Raw genomic sequence first — 25,072 nt, 5'->3', positions numbered from 1 at the left:
GTTCTCCTGCTTTACGGCTTTAGACCAGCCATGCTTAACTGACAAATGGCTGGAGATTTACTGTCCCCCAAATGATTGAACCTTCACTGTTTCTCAATTCCCAGTTTTAGAAAGGAACAAAAACATATCAATAGGAAGAACAGTAAATCCTTGAGGAGATGAGCTGCAATTGGAGGTAAGAAAATGTCAGCCAGCGTTTTGTGGAGGCTCAGGCATCAGGGAGCAGACGGGGAAATCCTAATTCAAGGACAAATACCTGCACGTAACAGAAATCGAGTAAAAGCCAGGAGTTACATATCACTCTTTTTTTCACCAAGATGTGAAACTGGTGACTTGCAAGCTTATCCAGGAGGCTCAGCAAGCGGCCAGCCCAGCCAGAATGTCTTGATCAAAAACAGACGCCTGGGGCTTCCCTGGTGGTGCAGTGGTTAAGAATCTGCCTGCCAGTGCAGGGGACACAGGTTCAAGCTCTGGTCCGGGAAGATCCCACATGCCGCGGAGCAACTAAGCCCGTGCGCCACAACTACTGAGCCTGTGCACCCAGAGCCCACGAGCCACAGCTACTGAGCCCACGCGCCTAGAGCCTGTGCTCCGCAACAAGAGAAGCCACCGCAATGAGAAGCCTGCACACCGCAATGAAGAGTAGCCCCTGCTCTCCACAGCTACAGAAAGCCCGCGTGCAGCAACGAAGACCCAACGCAGTCAAAGATAGATAGATAGATAAACTTATTTTTAAAAAAGATTTTAAAAAACCCAGACCCCTGGCTTATAATGGATGCGTAGCTTTTCATTTTACTATTTCATGTCTATCCCTTTGGCCCAAGATTTCCACTTCTGGCTTTTTTCCTGAGTTGCTGATAAGATGCTTGCACAGTGTGTGCTCACAGACACCTGTCAGTAGTGTTGTTTGTAATAGTGAAATTGGAAGTAACCTCAATGTCCAGGAACTGGGGACTGATTAAATCAAATATGGTTTGGCCCTATGATAAAATATCACACAGTATAATGGGATACTGCATATATTTAATGACATGGAAAGATGTTTGAGATGAACTGTTTAAAAAAAGTAAAAAAATCACAGACCAACCTATTTAGTATGATTCCTAAGAAAACACACACCTCCACACTCTCATATCTTTCTTGAATGAAGCATACCCAAAATATAAGATTTTCCTCTCTACTTTGTGTTTTCTAGTCTTATTATGACAAATACGATCTCACCTACATAACTGAGCCTGTGAGTAAACAACTGAGCATTAATAATGGGTGATTAATGTTTACCACAAGGTTATAATCAAAAAGATCACTGGGCGTCAGGAAGTAAATATCTGACATAGCTCGGAGAGGATTGCCACTTGGGAAATATTTATTGGGAGTAATAAGCAATCTGGGGAAGGAATCGGGCATCTAGAGAGAGGAAGGACCCTGCTCACTCTGGACTGTGCAGTCGAGAAAGAGACAGGAACACAGCCTCTGCCTAGCCTGTTTTGTTTAATCAGTTGAACAAATACCAGCTGCTGGGGAATTCCAACATGATAGGGAGGCATGAAGGTCAGCCTTCCTGCAAATCATGTTATACTTTTTCGAGTCCGTGAAAAAACTCACGGCAGCATCCCTGGCATATTATCCACCCACCAAATCTTAGGTTTCAGATCTGTCCCATCCCACCTCAGAGTGTCAGCCAGGGTTCCTCACGCGAACAACAACCCAATTCTGTCTTTACTCAGTGAAACAAAGATGACGGAATCTTGGAGATGCTTGAATAAATATGTCTCCATTTGTCTCTGATTTGTTCTCAGAGAGTCATATAAACTTGGCCATGAATTTTTTTTTTAGGAAACAAATAACTATTGCGGGCTGGCAAGGGTTCACATAATTAAGATGCTTCTTGGGTTCCTGTTTTGTTTTCCCTTCAGACTGGGGCATTGGAGCTAACGAAATCTCTAAGTAGCACGAATATTATTTGGTGCTTTCAAAAATGCTATAAAAGTTTATCTAATAGAGAAGCAGATGGGTGGTTGCCAGCGGTTGTGGATGAGGGGAGGGCATGGCTCTAGAGGGGCGGATAGTACAGGGGGCTTCTTTGTGGGGCTAGAGTTCTGTGTCATGACCATGAATGTGATCAGTTTCATAGGAACTACACACGCGTGCACGCACACACACACACACACACAACGAGTGCATGTAAAAACCAGTGAAATCCGTATAATATAGCATCGTACCGACGGCCATTCCTGGGTTTTGACTGTGTTACTACGGTTTTGTAAGAAACCATCCTCGGAGGGAAGCTGAGTGAAGGATTCCGTGGGAACTCTCTGCAGTTTTATAGCTTGTGAGTCTAAAAGAAATTCAAAACAAAAGCTTAAAACGGAAAAAAGTAACGTTCTTTTAAATGTGAGATTTTCCTGAGAAGATTGTCATTTGCAAGATTTATCATAAATCTAGTTAATTAACTCACCTGATTGAACGGACAAAGAAACATAATATTTGAATGATTTTTTTTCCCTCAGAGGAGTCAGGTTGACTTTAGGAAAAGGAAAAATGATGATATATCCTTGACACAAACTTTCATGAACTCCTGGGTATAAAGTATAGATAAAGAGGTAAAGGAACAGGTGTGGAAGATTGGGTTATTTCCCCCACCGTTTGCTCTGTCACCTGTGAGAGGATGATGGAGCCACCCATCGCCATGTGGCTGGCAGCTCCCCGCAGAGGACAGCCAACTCCCCCAGGGTCGGCTTGCCCTGTGCTCGGACCACTGGTAGCCAGGGGCTGAGAAATATGCCTCTTGCAGGAACAGATTTCGTTGTTCAGTTCCTACCTCTTGCTTTTCTTCCCCTGATACTGGTGTGTCCCCAGGAGTGGTGGGCTCCTAATCCCTCGGTCCCAGGATGAGCACTGCTAGCTTGCAGCACCTGACGTAGAACGTGAGTGAGAAACAAAGGTTTGTTGTGGAAAGCCAATGAGATTTGGGGCTTTTTCATCACAGCTTTGCTGCTAAGCTAATGTGATACCTAAAAGGTAGATGGTTTATTTGACATCACCAACTTGAAACTATCTTCAGTTGACCTTAAACCTACAGGATTTCACAGTTGGAAGCTCTTCTGTTGTTCTTCGTCAAATAATATAAAATGGCAAAAGACTTTGAGCTCTCCGTGGGTCTTTGTAGATTCTTTTATTATTCAGTTCACTGCCCCTTCCTGGGGAGGATTTTACACCCTTGCCCTGTTGACTTTGGCTTGGCCGTGTGTCTTGCTTTGGCCAGTGAAGTGTGAGCAGAAATGATGGCACCATTTTCAAGTGGGAGATTTAAGAGCCATTGAGTGGTTCTGCCATTTCTCTTTTTCCTTTGCCGTGAGACTGGCAATATCCCAGGGAGGGGCTGCTCTCTTGGGTCCCAGGGTGAAGAGTGAGAAATAAGTGTTTACGGTGGTGAGCCACCGGAAGTTAGGGACTTGTTAACGCAGCAAACGCAGCCTCTCCCACATGAGGCAGGACCTGAGCCAGACCTGGAGCCTCCACCGCTATGGACACACCACCTGGCACACAGTAGGTGTACAACAGACAATTTTTGACGTATAATGAAGAAATTGATAGCTAACTAGGAAATACCTTTTTAAAAAAAAAAAAAAAGTCTATTCAGCTCTTCTACACATTTTTTAAAAAATATTTATTTATTTGGCTGCGCCGGGTCTTAGTTTGCAGCCTGCGGGATCTAGTTCCCTGACCAAGGATCGAACTCGGGCCCCTGCATTGGGAGCGTGGAGTCTTATCCACTGGACCACCAGGGAAGTCCTGGAAATACCTTTTTTTTTTTTAATGAATAATAGTTAGGCTTTGTGGTTTGAATACTTGCATATTTCAAGCATCTTATTTTAATATCAGAATTTCATACTAAATCATCAAAGATTCTTTTGGAATTTGAAAGCAGTAATTGATAAGATGTTTATATATGTCAAGTTTTCCCGAGATGTTAACATATAAAATTTATTACAAAGTAAGGAGATGCTGGTTATATGATAGCTTTTAATTAAGATTTCAGTTTTATTGATGGCTGGTGGGACCAGATATCTGCACAGTGGTCTCATGTAGACACCTTCTCAGCAGGTTGCTGGGGAAGCTACAGACAAAGCCGTTTACCACCAGATATAACAGTTGTGCCCTGAATTCCTTCACCATGTGTAGGCTCTCCCTCTAAATGGTCTCATGAACAGGGTGAAATAGAACCAAATAAATTCAGCTGGGATTCCTGGTAATTTGGATTACGTAGATAATGTATGAATTCATTTTTTTTGACTTAAATCGTTTCGATAGTGTTTAGGGCCTCCTCTCACTGTTACCTCTGAAACTAGTCAGAGGTATATTTTACTTATATATACTTATAAGGTATTTTACTTATATATCTATCTAGAGAAAAGCTGTTTTATCGTTCTCTATCCGAGGGTTATTTTTTATTCTGTTTTTTATGTAAATGTCATTATATTTTATGTTTCCCTCTGTAGCTTGCTGGTTTTTTTTTTTGTTTTTTGCTTTTTGTTTTAAATTTATTTATTTATTTATTTATTTTTGGCTCTGTTGGGTCTTCATTTCTGTGCGAGGGCTTTTCTCCGGTTGCGGCGAGCGGGGGCCACTCTTCATCGCGGTGCGCGGGCCTCTCACTGTCACGGCCTCTCGTTGCGGAGCACAGGCTCCAGACGCGCAGGCTCAGTAGTTGTGGCTCACGGGCCCAGTTGCTCCACGGCATGTGGGATCCTCCCAGACCAGGGCTCGAACCCGTGTCCCCTGCATCGGCAGGCAGACTCTCAACCACTGCACCACCAGGGAAGCCCAGCTTGCTGTTTTCATTAGACAATATATCTTGGAGATCTGTCCATGTAGTTACAGAAAGATCTAGCTCATTTGATTTAACTGCTACAGAGTATTCCAGAATTTAAGTAAATTATGGTTTATTTAGCCTTGCTGGTAGCGATTTATATAGAATTTTTTAAAAAGAGTCTGTTGCTTCTCATTTAATGATTACAGCATCTTACGTATCAGGGCAAAGAACCCATAAGGGTCTTTCTGCTAGCAAAGCCGGGTTTGACAAGGTAGTCCAACTTAAAGGTAAATGTTACTCATCAGAATAAAATGGGGTTACATTAAGATCAAAAATTAACTGTCACCAGAAATGGAAGATCCTTAGTTCTGTTTCAGAGCAGGCCACATTCAGCAAGACCGGTATTATCAAAGGCAAAGCACACTTGAGCGGGCTGATTCCTCAGCCTGAGGAGGGCTGTCAGAGCCTTGCTTGCTCAACACGCGAGGTCCAGCGTAATGATTAGAATCGTATCCAAGTTACATAAAGTCACCCTCATCAGATGATCTGGTTTTGGTCATACTCTGATGTTAACAAAAAGTTTTAAATAGGAATTTTTAAAATCATAGACCTTAAAGAAACAAAACAAAACTTGTTCCCAAGAAATTTAAGATCACAGAAATAATGCCAGATTCGCCCTCGGAGCAATGTTTTCGGTGTTGCTTGTGTAGTCAGCACGTGGGTGACATTTAGACCCAAGCTTGGCTTACGAGTGTGCTTCATGGGAACACATCAGATGGTGAAACAGGGACCTTTCCTGGTACGTGGAGGGAGCAGCTTGAAGGAGCCACGCCGCTCAGGGCGGCTGTGGAAACCGCACCCCGGGCTTCAGTGAAAAGCAGTCTTTTCCAGAAACTCCTAAAGCCTGAGCCCCAGCCCTCAGTGACAGCTGTTTCCGTCCTCCCTCTATGGGAAAGGTGTAGGGCATTTCGGAGACATTCACGTTCAGGTGGAAAATTCAAGCCCGGATGACCTCTAGCCAGAAGCCTGCCGTTTTTTTAACTCATCCAATTAAAAGGGCATTTGGGGCTTCCCTGGTGGCGCAGTGGTTAGGAATCCGCCTGCCAATGCAGGGGACACGGGTTCGTGCCCCGGTCCGGGAAGATCCCACATGCCGCGGAGCGACTAGGCCCGTGAGCCAGAACTACTGAGCCTGCGCGTCTGGAGGCTGTGCTCCGCAACAAGAGAGGCCGCGATAGTGAGAGGCCCGCACACCGCGATGAAGAGTGGTCCCTGCTCGCTGCAACTGGAGAAAGCCCTTGCACAGAAACGAAGACCTAACACAGCCAAAAATAAATAAATAAATAAATTTATTAAAAAAAAGAAGAAATCTTTGGAAACTCTAAAAGTAGGCATGGGGACCAGGAAGAAAGAAAGACCAGGCACCCAGAATCAAAACATAATAATCACGGAAAAAAAAAAAAAGGGCATTTGAAGGGATGTCTATTCAGATATAAACGTCCTTGTCGAAGAGCATCATTGATTGCCCGCCTCCTGGGGTACGAGGGTTTGAACTCCTCTAGAGGGTTCACGTTGCGTGCTGCCGGATGCGTGTCCACCATGGAAGCCTGCAACTTACACCTCATCTCGAAGACGCCTTCTAGATGCTTACAGACAATACAAGAAGATGTCTGGGAAACGCAAGGCCCATCAGCGTCAAAATATTGCACACTGCACACCCATGGGTTTACTACTCTGAACGTATTACAAAATGATGGTGATGATGGTGAAAGACTTTGAAAAGTCCTGGTAGAAATGCTGAGATCTGTTTCCAATTAAGTTGCTGTATTATAAAACTAAGAGAGGAAAAGCAGGCTAGCAGATGCTTCCAGTAGAACTTGAAATGTTCACGTGTTATTTTTTTCCTAAGCAGCCTAGATTTAGATTTGTGGGTTAGACTTCATTTGTGCCTATGAAAATTGGTTTAGTCAAAAACTTTTTTTCTCCCCCAAACGTGTAGACGACAGAAACGTCTAAGCTGAGTGTTTCCCGCTTTCGTTATAACATAATGTCAGGCTTGTGACATATGACAGCAGGTTTCACACTCCTCTTAATGAGAGGTTGCCAATGCCTAGAGAAGTAAAAGGTAAGGTTTGCACGTATTGCACTAAATGAGAAAGTGTTACCGACTTGGGAGTAGAGCAGATTTGGTATGTAGGCCAGCCGTGTCACTGCGGCACCAGGTGCAGCCGGACTTACCCTAACTTATATGTGGAACACCTATCGTGAATCCCCAGGTGAACAGGGATGGAAGTGTGCTCTGTTAAAGATTCGGAGGTCCCTTTCACACACGTGTATGGAGGTTCACCATGTATGAGACAAAATGCCTTTAGACGGCGCTAAGGCAGGTTTCTGCATCCAGGTGGCTTTGCGGTCCCAGAGGAACCTAATATCATGTTTGTTTCTTTTCCCTCCTTGCTTTGGTTTCCAGGAAGCCCAGAGATAACGTGAAAACTTACTTGCCAGCCTTGGTTCTGGTCCAGCTGCAAATTCAGCAGTGTGCTTTAGGAAATCTCTTCAAAGCCCTCAGCGTCTGTCCTCCAGCGGGGGCTGGGGGCCTGGTGACAAATGATGAGAGGATGGAGGGGGAGGAAGGTAGAGGAGTAACTGTCTGCATGAGTGGCAGGTAAAAGAAATAAAACACTCCGGAAGGCCAGAGGAAAGAAGGAAAGCGTGCCTGGTCCCGGCATCTGGAGCGGCTTCCTGGCAGGACGAAGCAGCCTTCGCTGTTGCTTTTTTAGGTGTTTCGGCAGATGCGGTGTTGGCAGAAGATGGTTAGACCAGGAGTAGGGAACACCCAAGACAAGGTGAGAGGGGCCGGGGTGCTACCTGGGGCTTCCCCAGTGGAAGTGTTGGATGTCGAGGTTTATAGATGTCAGAAAGACCCCTCGGGTCCCGTCCGTCAAACGCTGCTTCTCACTACCCGAGGGCGAGTGGCACTCGGGCACCTAAGGCTCAGCTCCTCTGCGCACACCTCCCTGGCCACACGGAGCCTCTTGGGGACGCCACGGCAGGCACTGTTTGTGTGATTCACTCAGCAGCTGTCAGGAAGCCCATCTTGGAGCCCGCGGGACACAGCTCCTGCCTTGGGGTCCTATCTTTCCATCCGGGTTACCAGCATCACCTGGAAGCCATGGCTGACACACCTTTCACTGTCCCAGGCCCCGTGGCTGGTCCTGCACTTCGGGGGATCCCTCAGTCGGCCTGTGCCTCGAAATGCTTTTGTTTTGAAAAACTGATCAGAACGTTTTAGAAACAGCACATGCTTCCTATGCTTAGAGCAAAGCAATCTGATTCTACTTTTCAGATCAGTCTTGAGACTCATTCTCCCAGGACCCCATCCCTTGAGATCCAGTGGGTTACATATTTGATGAACCAACAACAGATGAGCCTTTAACTTAATGTGTCCTGCTTGACTTAATGGTATTTACCCAGCAAATATTACTGTATTCCCTATTCAGTAAACAGAGTATTTAATTCGTAAGTTGTACAGTAAAAGTACATGCATTGGAATTACGCACGTAAGACCTGGTGAAACTCTCAGGCCTGTCGTTTAGTTCATGTCTCGGCAGCACTGTCCGTGTCCCGGCTTTGCTGATGTCCCGCGGTCACTCGTGTAAGATGTTGTCAGTGGGGGAAGCAGGGTGGTGAGGGCTGCATGGGGACGGTCTGTACTTTGCTTGCAAATTCTTGTGAGTCTACGATGATTTCAAAATAAAAGATGAAAAGTTGGTTGTTTTCTTTTTGAAAGCAAGACAGGATCAGAGATCATCTAGTCCAGTTGTTTTCAAATTTTTCTTTTCGCAGCAGCCTCCCTCTCCCGTCCTCATCCCACGGGACCTCCCGACACCTCTGTCGGGCTCCCCAAAATCCCACAGGAAAGGTCCCGATCCAACCAACACCCTCGGGGTCCAGATGAGGAAGTTGGGGCCCAAAGAAGTTACTGGCTATTGATGGAAAATCAGAGATCCGGGAAGTTTGATTTTTAGAGCAGTTGCTCTCTGCAAGTCTCCATTAAGTCACAGCCCTTCAGCTAACACTGGTTTCTCTTGTCAGACGAGGTGAGATCAGACCAGGAAGAGCATCTGTGCTCCTGAGTTCACTTCTGCGCTGCAGGAGGTGGTCGCGGCCCCTCGCCGTGATGCCCGGGCAGGTTGTCTCACAGGCGCTGCCCTGGAGGGCGAGTCCAGGGCGGAGGGGAAGGACTCAGGGCCACAGACAGAGTCCTGTGCCTTCTTGCCAACCTGGCCTCCCCTCCAGCCGCCTGTGGGCACCGGAGCCCGTTAGCTTTCTCCTTCCTCCCCATGCGAGCCCAGGTCCCTGAAGTATTGCTGGGAAACCTTTGACACCTTGGAGTTTATGATGATTATGTTATTGTTGGAAGTAATTTTCTCTTGCCTTCATCCAGGGATTTTTCAGGTTGCAAAGCCCCTTCTCATATGTTCCCTCACCCTCACCCTCACCCCCCGGCTAGGACATTGGCAGACTGGGTTTATTTCTGCTTTGTAAATAAATGGCATGACTTTTCCAAGGCTGCTGAGTTTGTGTCAAGGCAGAGTCAGAACACAGGTCTCCAGAATCCTGGTAAAGGCTCTTTCTATAGGAGAGATGTTGGTTTTCGTAAAGCTCCCGCACACAGGGATGGTCCACAAGCAGGTGGTGCGTTTGTGTTGTTATTGTCATTGTTACCGTAGGCACCGTCCTTGGCACAGTTTTAGGGTGTAAAGACGCCAAGAACCTGGTCCTTCTCCAGCCACATCCAGGAGGGCCAGCTCTCTTCCTGCACCTCCAAAGGCGAGAGCCTGAAGATGCCACATGGGCTTGGATGAGTAAGCCTTAGATCCTCCTGAGAAGTGAAGCAAGTTCCCCGTGTGCCACGTCAACAGAGATCGATGTGACAGCCAACTGGCAGGACAGCTGCCCTGGGACCGCCTGGTGTGCCCAGGCTCCAGGGGCTGTGTGGGAGCTGCCACGCTGGATTTATTTCACGCTGACGGTTGATGCTGTCCTTCTGCAGGGAGAACAGGCAGTCCTTCCCCCTGGCCTCCTCTTTGCCCTCCACGTGGTAGGACACGACCTTTACTATCCGCATTGGGAACTTTTAATTGGTACTGACACCAGCCTGTGCCCTTGACATTTTGCCCAGCATCCTGGAATATTGGGGAAATTGGTGGAAGGCTAAGCCCGCACTTCAGACCACGTTCACAGCTGCTACTGGATGGAAAAGTCACCTCCCAAGGAAGGTGTGGATTTTTCTCATCCCAAGAGACATTTCCAAAGTAAACCAGTGACCTGTGTCGATCATTTACACATGTAGGCACCTGGCACCCAATAAGCACTTACTAAATATTTGTGGAGTAACCTTCTAAAGCAGTGGTTCCCCACCTTCGTGTACCTGCCAACATCAGGCTCACCTGCAGGGCGTGTTGAGGCCTCCTCCGCAGAGTTTGATTCAGTTGGTCTGGGGAAGCGCTAAATGATTTCCTTTCTAACAAGTTTCAGGTGATGCTGGTGCCGTGTAGGGACCATACTTTGGAAACCACGGTCCTAGAGCAGAGATTGGCAGACTTTTTCTGTAAGGGCCAGTTAGTATTTTAGCCTTTGTGGGCCATGCAGGTTCTGTCACTCAATTCTGCCATTGTAGCCACAGGAAATACATAAATGAATGAGCACGGCTGTGTTCCGTAAAACTTTATTTACAAGAAACAGGTGGTGTTCTCATTTCAAAAAAAAATTGTGTTGCAGATATAAAAAGATTTTCAAAAGGTGTTAGGAGGCAGAGCCTCATTCTGGGTGGATTTCTGAAAGCTCTCGGATGGGAACCAGTGTTAGAGTCTCAGCTGCTGGTCAGATCCCACCTCTGATGTTCACTGGCCACAGGACTTCGAAGAGCGCTAGCATCTCTGTAGAATGAGGGTAATAATAATAATTATTATTATTACAGTGATTAATACATTGTATTAATACAGTGACAGATCGGAGGAAATGCTAACATTTATCAGGTTTCCATGAGCGTTTGGCTTACTATTCTTTATACTATTTTAATCTGCATGATTAAAATATTCCAGAATTTTTCAATTTCTATCTTTAAAAAGTAGTCAAAATAATTCATTGGTCGGTATGTGTCTTAGATTTTAGGTTCCAATGTCAACCAAAAGGTCAGTTATCTTATGAAGTCAAGATCACCTTTGGAATTCCCTCACATCACCAGCACCCAGGCTCTTAGGAAGTCAGAAGCCAAGAATATCTTTCTTTGAGTACCTTTGCATTGGAGAAGCCCCAGACTAAAGGACACCTCAAGGACACCCCAGGCTTCCCTTGTCTGTAGTGGAGCTCGTGGTCTCTCCTCCCCGTAACCCTGCTCCCCTGGCATCTTCCTTCATTCAGACAGTGGCACCTGCTCAGGCCACAGAGAATGATTTGGGAGGAGGAATTGAATGAGGAAGGGTTCTGATGTGGCATGTTGAGGATGAAATTGTTTTGTAGCTCAAATAGGATGTGTTGGTCTTTCAGCTCAGTGCTCGACTTTACGTATTAATAAACAGAGGTGCAGGAAGCAGAGGGGCTACTGCTTTACGTGGGTTTTCCCTTCTCAGCACCTCACTGAGATTGACTTGTTTTGTCTTTATATCAACCACGTAAGACAAGTCCCATTAATTTCCCGGTGTGTAGATGGGGCAGAAAGGATGAGTAATTTGCCCAAGGTCATGCCTCTGGGAAGGAATGGAACGAGGATTTGAGCACAGGCAGTCTGACCCCAGAGCCCCTGCTCTGTCATTACTACTGTGTGCTAGGTGTGATTTTTGCTTCCTTGTCTATAATCTATCTGTAGGTTGAGGAACAAAACACTACTTGGAAAAAGGCTGCCTAGTTGTCCCTTCAGTAATCTGCGTGGCGCTAGAGGAGATGAATTGCCACGGGGGCTGGGGGGGGTGCTTCCAGGCATTTCCAGTGTTCATCTGATTACACTGAAGTTTCCCTCTGCAAATGCATATGATGCTTTGGAAATGGTGCAGAAGCAGGAAGACGTCCCTGTGGGTTTGGGTGCATATCTGGTCTTAGAGTATATTCCTGGAAACCTCGCCCAGAAGGAAATGGCCCAAAGTCTGCTGAACGGCTCCAGGGTCACTCAGCTCAGCTTCACAGATACACCCTGATTTTATGCCTGCTACAGCCCACGCTGGGCCCTGGGGATGCGGCAAGACCGTGGTGTCTGAACCGCTCTGCGTGCCCTCGGGCACCTTGACGACTCTGGGTCCAGAAGCGGTAGCTTTGGGAGAAACCCCGCTGTGTGCGGATGACACCCCGGAAAGAGAGGGAACGTGGGCATCCAGTGCCCAGCCCGGAACGGGCAGCCTCTTAAAACACGGTGCGGCAAAGGTGCCCCCGCCCATCGTGTGACCTCAGACAGCGGTGCGCACACAGCCTGGCGCCTGGAGCCTTGCGGTGGGGACGGGAGGGGCGGGCCTGAGCCGGGCCTAGCCCCCAGGCGAGGTCTCCCCGTGACTGATGAGCAGTGTGCTGCCTCTCCCCTCAGGACCCCAGGAGCAAGCACAAGTTCAAGATCCACACTTACGGAAGCCCCACCTTCTGCGATCACTGCGGGTCCCTGCTGTACGGACTTATCCATCAAGGGATGAAGTGTGACAGTAAGTAAGTTTTCTTTTCCTAGTAGATGGTGAGGCTCTGCAGATGCGTCCGGGGTTGACAGGGCCCCTCAAGATGTAGTGACTTTTCAGCCCGTCAGTAGAATTCGTTCAGATATGGACTCTACTGAAGAAGTAGAGAATCTCTCCGCTCTCGAAGTTCTGGTTTATTAAACTACTTAACTGCCTACTTATGAACCCTCACCCCAAAAGCACGCGATTTAATGGAGTCGGTGCTGCCCCGGTCTTCCGTGGTAGAGATCTTCAATCGCTGTCGCACGCAGGCCCGTCAAACCCCACAACGAATGCCATGTGTCCCCACCTCCAGATTCCACGTTTGGTTCGGCTTCAAGATGAGCTGAGCATTCGTACTCCTTATCTTCCCGGGTCTCTAATTAGTGGGTGGACTGTGGAAAACTCCAGTAGGCTCTCCGTAGCGCTGAAACCGCAGCGAAAATGAAAACGGGGAGGGCATCTTACTTTTGAAGTTCACTTGCCCTGTGTGTTTCTGGACAGATCAGATTCCTACCAGGTCAGTTAGAGATGAAATCCCGGAAGACATCCGTCCTCTCCCCTTCCGCTTTCTGCTCTGTGTGTATCTCCACCAAACACCAGGAGGAAAGAAAAACATCTCTTTCTTTCTGTGGAAACTCTCTGCTTTGATTACTGTCATGTAATGAGATTCCCCAGGCTATTTATTTGTTTCAATAAAATTTTATTCTTAGGACATGAAAAGGTACTTACTGAGCCGGTTTTTTCTAGTAGAAGGGGAAGGGTCATGGGAATATAAGATGTGTCATTCGTTAGTGACGGCTCTTAGGGCCCGAGCCTCATCTGTGTGTCCCGACACGGAGCAAAGACATAAGTATGTCGTCTTCCCTCGGTATCCGAGGGGGGTCGGTTCCAGGACCCTCCGCAGACGCTCAGCGCCCACAGTCAGCGGATACGGGGGTGTGGTTTGGGGCGAGCAGCTGTGGAGTTGTTGGAAAGAAATCGTGTCTGAGTGGACCTGTGCAGTTCAAACCCGTGTCACTCAAGGGCCAACTGCACATAAACATCAAGCTCTATGAACTTTATGGAGTAGACGGATGGCTTCTCAGAACACAGGGCTACTTCACCTTCCCACGCTGTAGAATATGAGAGCTTCATGGAAGCTTCGTGATTGGCAAGGCCAGTGGCTTCCTGCATTTCGGGAAACGCTAGGATTCCAAAGACACCGTTTTCAGAGGCTCTGCAAGTGTGGATTCTAAGTGCACTTGTAAATACACTTTTAATTATTTTTAAACTTGGAACAAAAGTGAATCCTCAGCTGTGTTAGGCACTCAACCTTGACGAGTTGAAGGTGACCTTGCAGACTGATGTCCCCAGCTTCACTCAGTAGGCAGAAGGGGCCCTCCCGTTTCTCCTGCTACATCCACTGCAGAGTCAGCTGGGGTCGTGAAGGGTGCACTTAAAGAAGGGCACCAGCTGCCCGTCCTCTTCTGGGTGAACCAGGATTTGGGGATGCTGTCCAGCTTTAACACAAGACAGAAATAAATGCATCGCTGAGGCCGAACTGAGTCTTCACCCGGCATCCCTAACGGCTGGGTGCAAAGTTTTGTTTGCATCAGAGGCCTTTCTTGGTTATCCAGGAATGTCTTTATAGTAAATAAATGGTATAGATTTGAATTTATTAACCAAGTGTATGCTAATGAAATAACACTCATCTGGTTTGTAGATTAGGATCCTGCTTATTAACATTTTGGTTGTAAAATGGGTTCTGTTAGTAAACGTTTTGAAAACCCCTGACCTAAACCAGTGTGTTTTGTTTTAAGCCCTTTGCCTTGGAGTCCTGGGGTTTCTGGGGCTGCTGCCTGTGCTTCTTCCTGGGGGTGTAGGATAATACGCAGATGGGTGCCAGGACCCAGACCACCCCCCAGCCGGAGCCACTTGTGCGGAGAAGAAGCCTCTTCCTCTGCCCTTACACACAGTAGGTTATGATGCTGTAGACATTTCTGCTCGGTGGAAAGAAGTCAGCAGCCACTCGTGCAGGCCTCTTAGTTTGCGGAGTAGGAAAGGGAGTTGGAAAGCAAATGAGCTTCCCAGGATGTACGATACAAGCCTCGGACGGCAGTGCCGAGACAAAGATACAGCCCAGGGCCCTTTCACCTCCCACGCCCTCCCTGAGGTCCACGTCCTTTCCAGAGGCTCTGGCATTTATTCCCTTAAGTTGCACGTTCTGCCCAAGTACTTGAACACGTGATTTGGTCAATGCGGGTCATAGCACAGCTTTTCAAGAGGCTTTGTATTGGCCGAATCAAGGTACGTGATTTTGAACGGTTCCCTTTGGGAATGAATCCACATTAATCGTTCTTCCCTCGTTGTATCCCTTTTCCTGCTTTCGGTGTTTTATAATCGTAGCTGAGATCCATTGTTCATGATGCTTCTTGCTATTTAGTTCACCACGTTAAAATTAACCACTGAAAATGAAAGGGGCACGAAGGCTCAAAAGAGCCTTGTAGCATCCCCTGGAGGATTCACAGGCGTTCCAGGGGCCACCCCTCCTTCTGGAAGCCTGAAGGTACAGGGCCGGTAGAGCTGAAACACCTACTCAGAGTCTTCTGTCTGTGCCCAGTGCCCCGGACTCTCTTCAGGGTCCCTTTAGTCCATTACAGTAAGACTGACCTTTCTTTAATCCTCCCCCTGTCTCGCCCACGTAATGTCAGCTGCTGAGAAATGGCTTATGCCAGGCGTATATTTGTTTTACTCAGAATAATACTTAAATATCTGAAGACAGGTTTAAAATATCAAGCACAGGTTCTTTTAAAAACAACAGCAAACAAAAGCAATGCACTTAAGCCTCCTTGGAAATACAGAGTTTATTGAGGAAAGGAACATTTTCTGAATTTCCTTTACTCAACCCTGCAAATTTTCAGAAAGGCATAAGAAATTCTTTGGCAGAAAGAATCCTCTGTTTAAAATGTGCGTGTTATTTGCCTCTGTGTACATAAAATAGTAATTAGTCTGTGCTATACATACACTTACCTATGTGAATTTTGTATGCTGTTATATATTGGAAGCATTCACAGAAGACAGGGGGGTGTCTTGCTTCAGTTAAGACTGGACAAATATGGATCGAGTATTTTAAGGATATTGTCACTCACATGAAGCCTGTGCTGTAAGGGACATCTGCTAACAGTTCTTTATGTCACCAAAAGCATTATAGCAGAGTATCGAGTTAGAGGGTGGCTCATTTTCACTTCTGTTCATGCAGCCAAAACACTGAGGGAGGGATGCTTCCAGGCCACACGCCCAGCCTCACCCTTTGCTTTCTTGACTCACAGCCTGTGATATGAACGTGCACAAGCAGTGCGTGATAAACGTCCCCAGCCTCTGCGGGATGGACCACACGGAGAAGAGGGGCCGGATCTACCTGAAGGCCGAGGTCACCGAGGAAAAGCTCCACGTCACAGGTAAGGCGACCTCGGATGGGTGTGAGGCGTGTGCTGCCCCGTGGGCTTTGGATCAGGGGCGGGCCGAGACCCAGGCTGCTCGGACGCAGAGCCACGGGGTCTCGTGAACATGCCTCCCGAATCCCCAAATGCTCTGCGTCAGTCAGGGTCACCACGGCCGTGTGGATGAAGTGTCCTGCCAGCAGGGCCAGCGGATTGTCCCCCTGGTGATGGGCACACCAGAAGCCACTAAGCAAGATGCCACTGGTGAAGGTGGAACCCGGGCGAGGGCAGGCGATGGAAGATGCAGGTGTTTAAGGGTGTCGGGCTGTGATGACCTGACGGGCCTGCCGTGATGGTAACAGCAGCTGCCTCGGGTATTTACACCTCCTCTGAGTTGGGTGCGGTGCTGAGAAATCCACACAGATTATCTGCTTCTCACAACTACTAGATCATTAGCCTCATTTTCCAGAAGAGGAAACTGAGGCACAGAGAAATGGGAACCCTGCGGTGTCACAGAGTAAGTGAGGACTCCAGACCCTGTGCTTCTAACCATCACACCACCTGCACTCACAGACAATTGCACTCACAATTCTGGCTGAGGCACCAGAATTCCATGTCCCCAGGCCAGGCGCCCCTCCTCGGGGCCATGTCGGGGTGCGCACTGTCACAGCACAGCTTTTCCTTTGGTTTCCCACCAAATCCACACTCAGCCGAGGGTCCTCATGGTGACACGCTCTGTGCTGAGTAAGGTTTAAGTCTCAGGCGGCAGCGTCGCGTCCTTGCTCTGGAGGCCTCTCGGGTACCACCCGCGCTGCACGCGGGTCCTTCTCCTGGACCAGGACATTTAGTCTCATCAGATCAGCAAACGTACTGTGTTCCCATTTGTATTTAAACGTGGAAAAACTGATTTAATTTTATCGTAAATGACAGAAGATATTATAGGAAAAAAAGACTCGAAGAGTCTGTTTAAGGAGAAAGCGGGGTTGGGGGGGGAAGCCCAGGGAAAGCTCACTTTAGGGAACACCCTCACATTTTTTTTCTTTGGAAAACAGTCCAGTTTTCTACCCAGTGCTGTCCTGTCAGGTAGGCATTCAGGGAGCATCAGACAAGGTTTTGAGGTGTTGCGAGGAGAGGGTCCACACGCTTTGCGGCTGGGTAACCTGATGAAACGAACCACACACGGCTAATGGTCAGAATGGGATCGTGCATAAAACCCCCATCACAGACACGGGACCCCTGGTGCCTTTGTGTTTCAGAGAAGTTCCTTGATTTTCTCAAAACCGTCCTGCCTGCCCCCTTGTGCTTGGGGCTGCGGTTCTCGCCTGCGTTCCCTTTGATTGCACGGATGCTGCAGCGGGGCCACAAGCGGGTCTGCACCGTCGCAGCCCCACGCTTATTTCTCTCTTTTTTACCAAGGCTCCCTCATTGTCAAAGTCCCGTTCTAGGGGCAGGGAGCGTGCAGTTTCAGAGAAAACTGCCATAAAACAGAGACTGAGCAAGTGGTGAGGGGTCGCAGCAGAACGCCTGCTGGCTGAACGGGGCAGTGCTTTGCCCTGGCTTTACGGCGGCCCACGGCCACGGCGATGTGGACACACAGGGGAGGGTCAGAGCTCAGCCGGGAGGGTCACAGCTCCCTGAGGGCTGGACTGCCTGGCAGGGACTCCAGCGTTCAGCCCGCACTCCTTGTGCTGCTGAGTACAAAACAGACTGTGCGTGCTAGCCCGGCCCGTGCCTTCTGCGTGTGGCGCTGCCTGAGTGTGCCAGGCTCTTCTGTGAGCCTCAGGAGCCTTGCAGGTGTGGACTGCACAGAGGGGCACAGGTGCGCTGGCTGGGGCGGCACACGGTACGCGAGAAAGACCCACCTTGCAGGTGTGGAACTGCACAGAGGGGCACAGGTGCGCTGGCTGGGGCGGCACACGGTACGCGAGAAAGACCCACCTTGCAGGGGGCAGCCAGGCATATCCTCCTGGGACTCCTGTGCTGATCACTCCAGCGTTGCCAAGAATTGGACTTGACTCACAACTGTGGAATCGTCTTAGGGGAAGACACCCTCCCTGAGTTCGAGACTTCATGCATGAAAGCCAACCAGTGTAACCTATGGCTGCAATCTAGGTCATGTCTCTTGAGAACGAGTCTACACATTTGTGCAGAGACGTAGTTCTGCTCTAGGACTATGAATTCAGCAATACTTTCATAACAGCAGCAACAGCAGCTCACAGTGACTGAGCACTTCCCACAAAAGGGCCACCTTCGAAGCACTTTACATAATTAACTTACTTAAACCTGTGCGGAAATTTATTATCCGTATAGATGAAGAAACCAAGGCACAAAGAAACTAAATAACTTGTCCAAAGTCACACAGATGGTCACTTTAATGGTTACATATTCAACTGATAGAAGTAGAGATATTTTAATGACAGTACCAGTAGGAACTGGAATCTTATCTTAGTTCAGGCTACTATAATAAATACCACGGACTGAATTTCTCTTGGGTTCTGGAGGCCGGGAAGTTCAAGATCAAGGTGCCACCAGTTTGGTTTCTGGAGAGAAATCTCCTCCTGGCTTGCAGGGGCTGCCTTCTGGCTGTGTCTTCACTTGAGAGAGAGAGAGAGAGAGAGAGAGAGAGGCTGGAAGAGGGAAGAGGGAGGAAGGAAGCAAACTCAGTGGTGTCTCCTAAGGGCACTGATCCCATCCTAAGGGCCTCACCCTCATGACCTCATCCCCTCCCAAGGCCCTACCTCCTGTACCATCACCCTAGGGGGTTAGGGCTTCCACATACAAACTTGGGGGCACAAACATTCAGTCCACAGCAAATCTAACTTAAAAATACAGTAGTTATTTGTGTGCAGGAAATTCAGTCCTAAATATAGACATCCAAACTAAAGGAAATAACCTGTTAGTAATCATTTCCTTAAGACTTTTAGAGTAATTTTAGATTTGCAGAATCAGAATTAGCCTGGCTTCAAGGAGAACAGAAATATAAACAATAAACCATAATGAGTAGAGCTTATGGTACAAAAAAAGTCACAAAAGTAACACAGAGTTCCCTGCACCTTTCACCCAGCAGCCCCTGATAATCACATCCTTACATAACCATACTTTAGGCATCAATGTAGTCACATTTTTAAATAGTACCCGATAAATTTGTGAACAATAGGTACCCATGTTAGTCACTAGAAATTGTTTTAAAGAGTCAGAGAGAAGACCTCAGGCTTCCTTATTCCAGTAGAAAAGGCCAGCAAGGAACACCAGCCAGAGCCCCTCCCTAGCGGTACCTGCCACCCCTCCTGCATCACCTGCCTGTACCACTCCTCACCCAGCGGATCTGGCACTTGTGTGTGTGTGTGTGTGTGTGTCTTGACAGACGGTTTCCGTAACAACAGGTGCCATTGACCGAGTCCTTCCCGTGTATGTACTACTGTCCACAGGACTGGACCTTTCCCCATGCTGAGTGCTTTCATAGCCATTGTTTCCCTGACCCCTCAAAAACTATACCACAGCGTACTGTTCTTGCCCTCATTTTCAAGATGAGCAAAGGAGCTAAGAGGGGGGAAGGAAATTGCTCCGAGTTACAAGGCAGAAAGTGAAGGGAGGCGGCCTGAGCCCAAGTCTGACCCCTGCACCCAAATGCTGTCAGTCTCCCGGGTCTCTCTTACTAATTAAAGAGTCTTCTCTGAATAAACGTGGGACGTAGGACCAGGGGAGAAAAGTGTAACATGTGGAGGAATTAAAGAACAAGCCAAGGCCACGTATAATTAAGTGCTCAGTTATGTGGGTGCCAGACAGTCACATAACTGTGACTGGGGAGGTTCTGGGGCGTACGGGGTGGGGAGGGAAAGACCCCGCGGAGAAAGAGGCTGAAGGACTGTAGGTGTTTGAGAGGCCAGAGGGAAGAGACCCGCAGCTGATGGCTGAGATGGGGTAGCGGAATTAGCCGGCCTTAACGGGAACACAGATGTAAACAATAGACCATAACGAGCAGAGCTTATGATACCAATGCAAGTGATTTCTTGGAAAATGCACTTAAACCCTAAGTACCTGTGTTAATTGTTAGATTAGCTCCATTTCCATTTGACCTGTGCAGAATCACTCAAATTGAAAATAATTCCCAAAGTAAAATAGAAATTCCCGACGGACTCCTGGGATGGAAATCACCCTTTTGAAGTCAGAGATCAGTTTCCTTTCGAGATTGGTACGGTATTTCTGGGAAAGGCCTGTGCTTTCGTGGTATATTTTTATTTTTTGCCTTTGGGCAGTGGTGCTGATGTTATCTGAACAGTGTCATTTTTATTTTTTCGTTCAGTATGCGATTTTAATAGGTTTCCTACATTCTTGTGTACCTTTTATCTGGTTTGGAGGAGTGGTAAAGAAAAATAATCCCTCGTGGGAACGAATTTTCAATTTAATGTTGTAAGTAAATGGGAAAAATATTGTATGCTTTACAGCTGTTTCAGGAACACATGTCTTCCCCAAATAGATTATTCTGCAGAAGAGTCTGATTTTCTCCGATACTTTGGGGTGTTAAGTTATGGAGATGAAGTTGTAAATCGAGTTCCGGGGTTGGGGGACACTTCCTGCAGGTCCCGGCAGCCTACAGATTGCGTCCTCTGTCTCTCTTCTAGCTCTGTGTCGGGACTTTGCCCTCATGCTGTTGTGGCTTAAAGAACACTAGTCCTTGTGTGTGTTCTTCCACCTTTTAGTAGCGTCACTGGGATGGAGTCGAGGCAGTGAGACTCAGCCTTGCATAATCATCATTCATTCTTTGATCCGACTGTTTGTTATCCATTTATAAGCCGTGTGTCAGGCTCTCTGCGAGGCCCTGGGGATGCTAAGATAAGGAAGACATAGTCCCTTTCATGGAATGTGTGGTCTCCAGGGGGACTTAGGATGTGGAAAAGAATGACAGCGCCCGGTGCCCATCAGCGTCAGCGTGGAGGGCGCCTGGGGGCAGTGCCCCGTCTGCAGCGAGGAAGCTGCAGGTGGTAGTGACGGTAGAGCCAGGAGCACAGGTGGGGAGAGGACACTTCAAGGAAAGATGCCGGGCCGCCGAAGTGCTTGGTGTGTTCAGGGAGCTCGACCCAGTCCAGGCTTTCAGGGATTTTGAGTGCGCCGTGGGGAAAGCTGGGGGGAAACCTCTCCATTTTCAAGGGGTTAGGGCTACAGTCATCACAGTTTACAGATTGCACGGGACTTAGGAGTCACGGGGTAGTAGCTCCCAGTTAAATACTTCTTTGTCAAGCAGGAGCATTTACAGTTCCGGGTGGCTGTGTTTTCAGCAAGGACAGAGCGTCACCCTCACACCCTGAACCCCAGGCATGACCCCGAGGTTCACTGTGACCCTCGACTTCCTTTGTCGATTCTGGGAAAGGAGGCGTGGCAGGCAGCCCACTGGTCACCTGGAAGCTTTGTTCGTATGCTCTTCCCCCCGGCAGGAAGGCCTGTGGGGTATAGTAACCTGTTTGGGGCTGCCAGCAAGGAGCAGTTGGACCAAGCCGCTTGCAGAACAGAAAAGGTATTAGTTGGAGGTCATTTCTATTAAATAAAAGCTTGGCTGTGGGAATCAGATCCAGCTCAACAGCACAAAAGGTGACGCCGCTGGTGTGGCTGGTCCTTTGCTTTGGGATAGGGAGGGATAGCAGGCAAGCTGCTTCCCCTCGAGTATATCCAGGTTGTCCATTATCAGTGATGCTACCTTTGACCACCTGGTTAAGGTATTTTCATCAGATCCCTCCACTGCAAAGGTACCTTCTTTAAATTTATAATTAATGAGGGGTCTGGGTGTTGTACTTGGAGACCAGCAACTTTTTGTCCGATGGTTTTGGCAGCCGTGGACGAGCCTTAATCAGTTATTATACTGACGGTTGCAAAATGGTGATTTTCTAGTTCTGTAATTGCTTCAACGTTCAGTAGCTGGCATTCATCTGAAAGAAAAGCTTTCCCTTTATGTCCCCCTACAATTTTTTTAAGTAGCAATTTGAGCTCACAATTTCTTTTTTAGTGTCTTTTAAAAATGTTCAAATTGCTCAAAATATGGCCAGCGGGAGCCCCTTCATGCTGGCTCTGCGTCCCCTTGACATGACCCATCCATTTTTTCAGTACTTCCTTTCTTTTTTTTTTTTTTTAATTAATTAATTAATTAATTTATGGCTGTGTTGGGTCTTCGTTTCTGTACAAGGGCTTTCTCCAGTTGCTGCAAGTGGGGGCCACTCTTCATCGCAGTGCGCGGGCCTCTCACTATCGCGGCCTCTCTTGTTGCGGAGCACAAGCTCCAGACGCGCAGGCTCAGTAATTGTGCTCACGGGCCTAGTTGCTCTGCGGCATGTGGGATCTTCCCAGACCAGGGCTCAAACCCGTGTCCCCTGCATTGGCAGGCAGATTCTCAACCACTGCGCCACCAGGGAAGCCCAGTATTTTCTTTCTTTCTGGAGCTTCCTTTCTCTGAGGAACACTGGAGTTTTTTTAAAATGGGAATGATAATAAGAATCCAAAGTCGGGGTTCTGGGGGTGCTTGGGGCTCCTGGGGTGCTACTGCCTCTAAGCTCTTCCAGTAGACAGAGGCAGGGTTTTTTTTAATGACCTCCCACTGCTGCCTCTGGCTCTGATCCTGGACCAGAGTTCTTCTCCACCTTTCCCAGTCCTCGCTGATTCTCCATCCTCCCTCAGTAAGACCCCTGGTCCCCGATGATGTCAACATGCCCATTTGTTTGTTCTACCCCGCATTACGTGCAGCAGTTTCGGAATCAGTATACCAACACCTGTACCAAGAACAAGCCTACTCCATAAAGCTCAAGAATTTATTGCCATTTTAAATAAAGCCTCAGGTGATGCCCCGTCGAGGGTATGTAGTGAGAATGCTGTTACCTGGACTAAATGTTTTCCCGTGTAGCCATGTCGCCCATTTGGTACGTGGCACCTTCCCGATCATCCTCAGCCTGCTCCGTAATGTGACAGACCAAAAGGGTGCTGCTCCTGACGGGATGTAATAGAAAGCACACACTGTCATACGCCTGTCCAGTACAGCACACACTGTCATACTCCTGTCCAGTACAGCACACACTGTCATACGCCTGTCCAGTACAGCACACACTGTCATACGCCTGTCCAGTACAGAACACACTGTCATACGCCTGTCCAGTACAGAACACACTGTCATACGCCTGTCCAGTACAGCACACACTGTCCTACGCCTGTCCAGTACAGCACACACTGTCATACGCCTGTCCAGTACAGCACACACTGTCCTACGCCTGTCCAGTACAGCACACACTGTCCTACGCCTGTCCCGTACAGCACACACTGTCCTACGCCTGTCCCGTACAGCACACACTGTCCTACGCCTGTCCAGTACAGCACACACTGTCCTACGCCTGTCCAGTACAGCACACACTGTCCTACGCCTGTCCAGTACAGCACACACTGTCCTACGCCTGTCCAGTACAGCACACACTGTCCTACGCCTGTCCAGTACAGCACACACTGTCCTACGCCTGTCCCGTACAGCACACACTGTCCTACGCCTGTCCCGTACAGCACACACTGTCCTACGCCTGTCCCGTACAGCACACACTGTCCTACGCCTGTCCCGTACAGCACACACTGTCCTACGCCTGTCCCGTACAGCACACACTGTCGTACGCCTGTCCCGTACAGCACACACTGTCGTACGCCTGTCCCGTACAGCACACACTGTCGTACGCCTGTCCCGTACAGCACACACTGTCGTACGCCTGTCCCGTACAGCACACACTGTCGTACGCCTGTCCCGTACAGCACACACTGTCGTACGCCTGTCCCGTACAGCACACACTGTCGTACGCCTGTCCCGTACAGCACACACTGTCGTACGCCTGTCCCGTACAGCACACACTGTCGTACGCCTGTCCCGTACAGCACACACTGTCGTACGCCTGTCCCGTACAGCACACACTGTCGTACGCCTGTCCCGTACAGCACACACTGTCGTACGCCTGTCCAGTACAGAACACACTGTCGTACGCCTGTCCAGTACAGCACACACTGTCGTACGCCTGTCCAGTACAGCACACACTGTCGTACGCCTGTCCAGTACAGAACACACTGTCGTACGCCTGTCCAGTACAGCACACACTGTCGTACGCCTGTCCAGTACAGCACACACTGTCGTACGCCTGTCCAGTACAGTACACACTGTCGTACGCCTGTCCAGTACTGGGGCCAAGACTGTATTGCCCGGATCTAATGAGGGAAAAAACTAACAAATCCAGATATTGGGACATTCTGCTTGGTAACCGACTGGGACTTTTCAAAAATGTTAGTGTTGTGAAAAACAAAAACCGTCAAGGGGACTATTCTTGACTAAAGGAAACTAAAGAGACCTGATAATCGAGTGCAATCTGTGGCCCAAGAAAATAACAATTCTAAAGGACGTCTGGGGAGCAGGGCAGAAATCCGAATCTGGACTACCCTTTAGATAGTGATTTTGGATCCGCACGACACTTCTGGGTGGTCATGGCAATGTGGCTATGGGGGAGATGCTGAAATAGTTTAGGGGCGATTTTCCCTGACGTCTGAAACTTACTTCCAAATGGTTCAGCAAAAACAAAACACAAAACGCTGAAGCACGTGTGAAATACACGCGCACACACAAAGCCTGTGCGGCGAATGTTAATCAGTGAAAATTTTCAAATCAACCAAACCTCCAAAAAGTTGAGCTCTGTTAGGTTGGAGCTTTCTGTTCTAGTGGGTACAGCACTTAAATGCTCTCTGTAGAAATCCCTGTGGGCTGGAAGGAAGCCCCAGATGAACCAACCTCCGAGCTCCTGACGGGGTTGCTAACAGCCAGCTGGTCAGAACACGGGGAGCAGCTGTGGGAAAGGGGGACGCAGTGCACACCACGGGAGCCGCGGGCGTTGCCGGAGGGCCTGGGTCCTATGAGAGGAGAAACCAACGCTTGTTAAGCCCCTTCCATGTCCCGAGCCCTGGTTGGATGCTTTCCTATCTGTTATCACGACGACCCTTCCGGAAGAGTGCTCTCATCCTCGTCGTCACTCTGTCCCACAGACACCGGCTGTGAGAGCTGGTGTGACCTGCCCAGGTCACTGGCTGCTGAATGGAGGCCGTCCTGACCCTGGTGCCCCGGCCCACGCCTCCCACCCCCT

The 25,072-nt window shown here is 48.5% G+C and overlaps 1 protein-coding gene across 3 annotated transcripts in view; it reads left to right on the top strand.

Moving 5' to 3' along the window:
* Window positions 1-25,072, top strand: part of PRKCA (protein kinase C alpha) — a 368,584-nt gene that overhangs the window by 248,141 nt on the left and 95,371 nt on the right. For all 3 annotated transcript variants that reach the window (XM_082441894.1, XM_082441892.1, XM_082441893.1), the window contains exons 4-5: window positions 12,393-12,504; window positions 15,825-15,953. In XM_082441894.1, coding sequence (XP_082298020.1) covers window positions 12,393-12,504; window positions 15,825-15,953 — 241 coding nt within the window. The remainder of the gene's footprint in view (window positions 1-12,392; window positions 12,505-15,824; window positions 15,954-25,072) is intronic.

Source organism: Balaenoptera physalus (assembly GCF_965194825.1).
Source record: "Balaenoptera physalus genome assembly, chromosome: 20".
Taxonomy (NCBI): Eukaryota; Metazoa; Chordata; class Mammalia; order Artiodactyla; family Balaenopteridae; genus Balaenoptera; species Balaenoptera physalus.
Note: the sequence above shows the minus strand (reverse complement) of the source record. Positions and strands in the feature narration are given on the sequence as shown.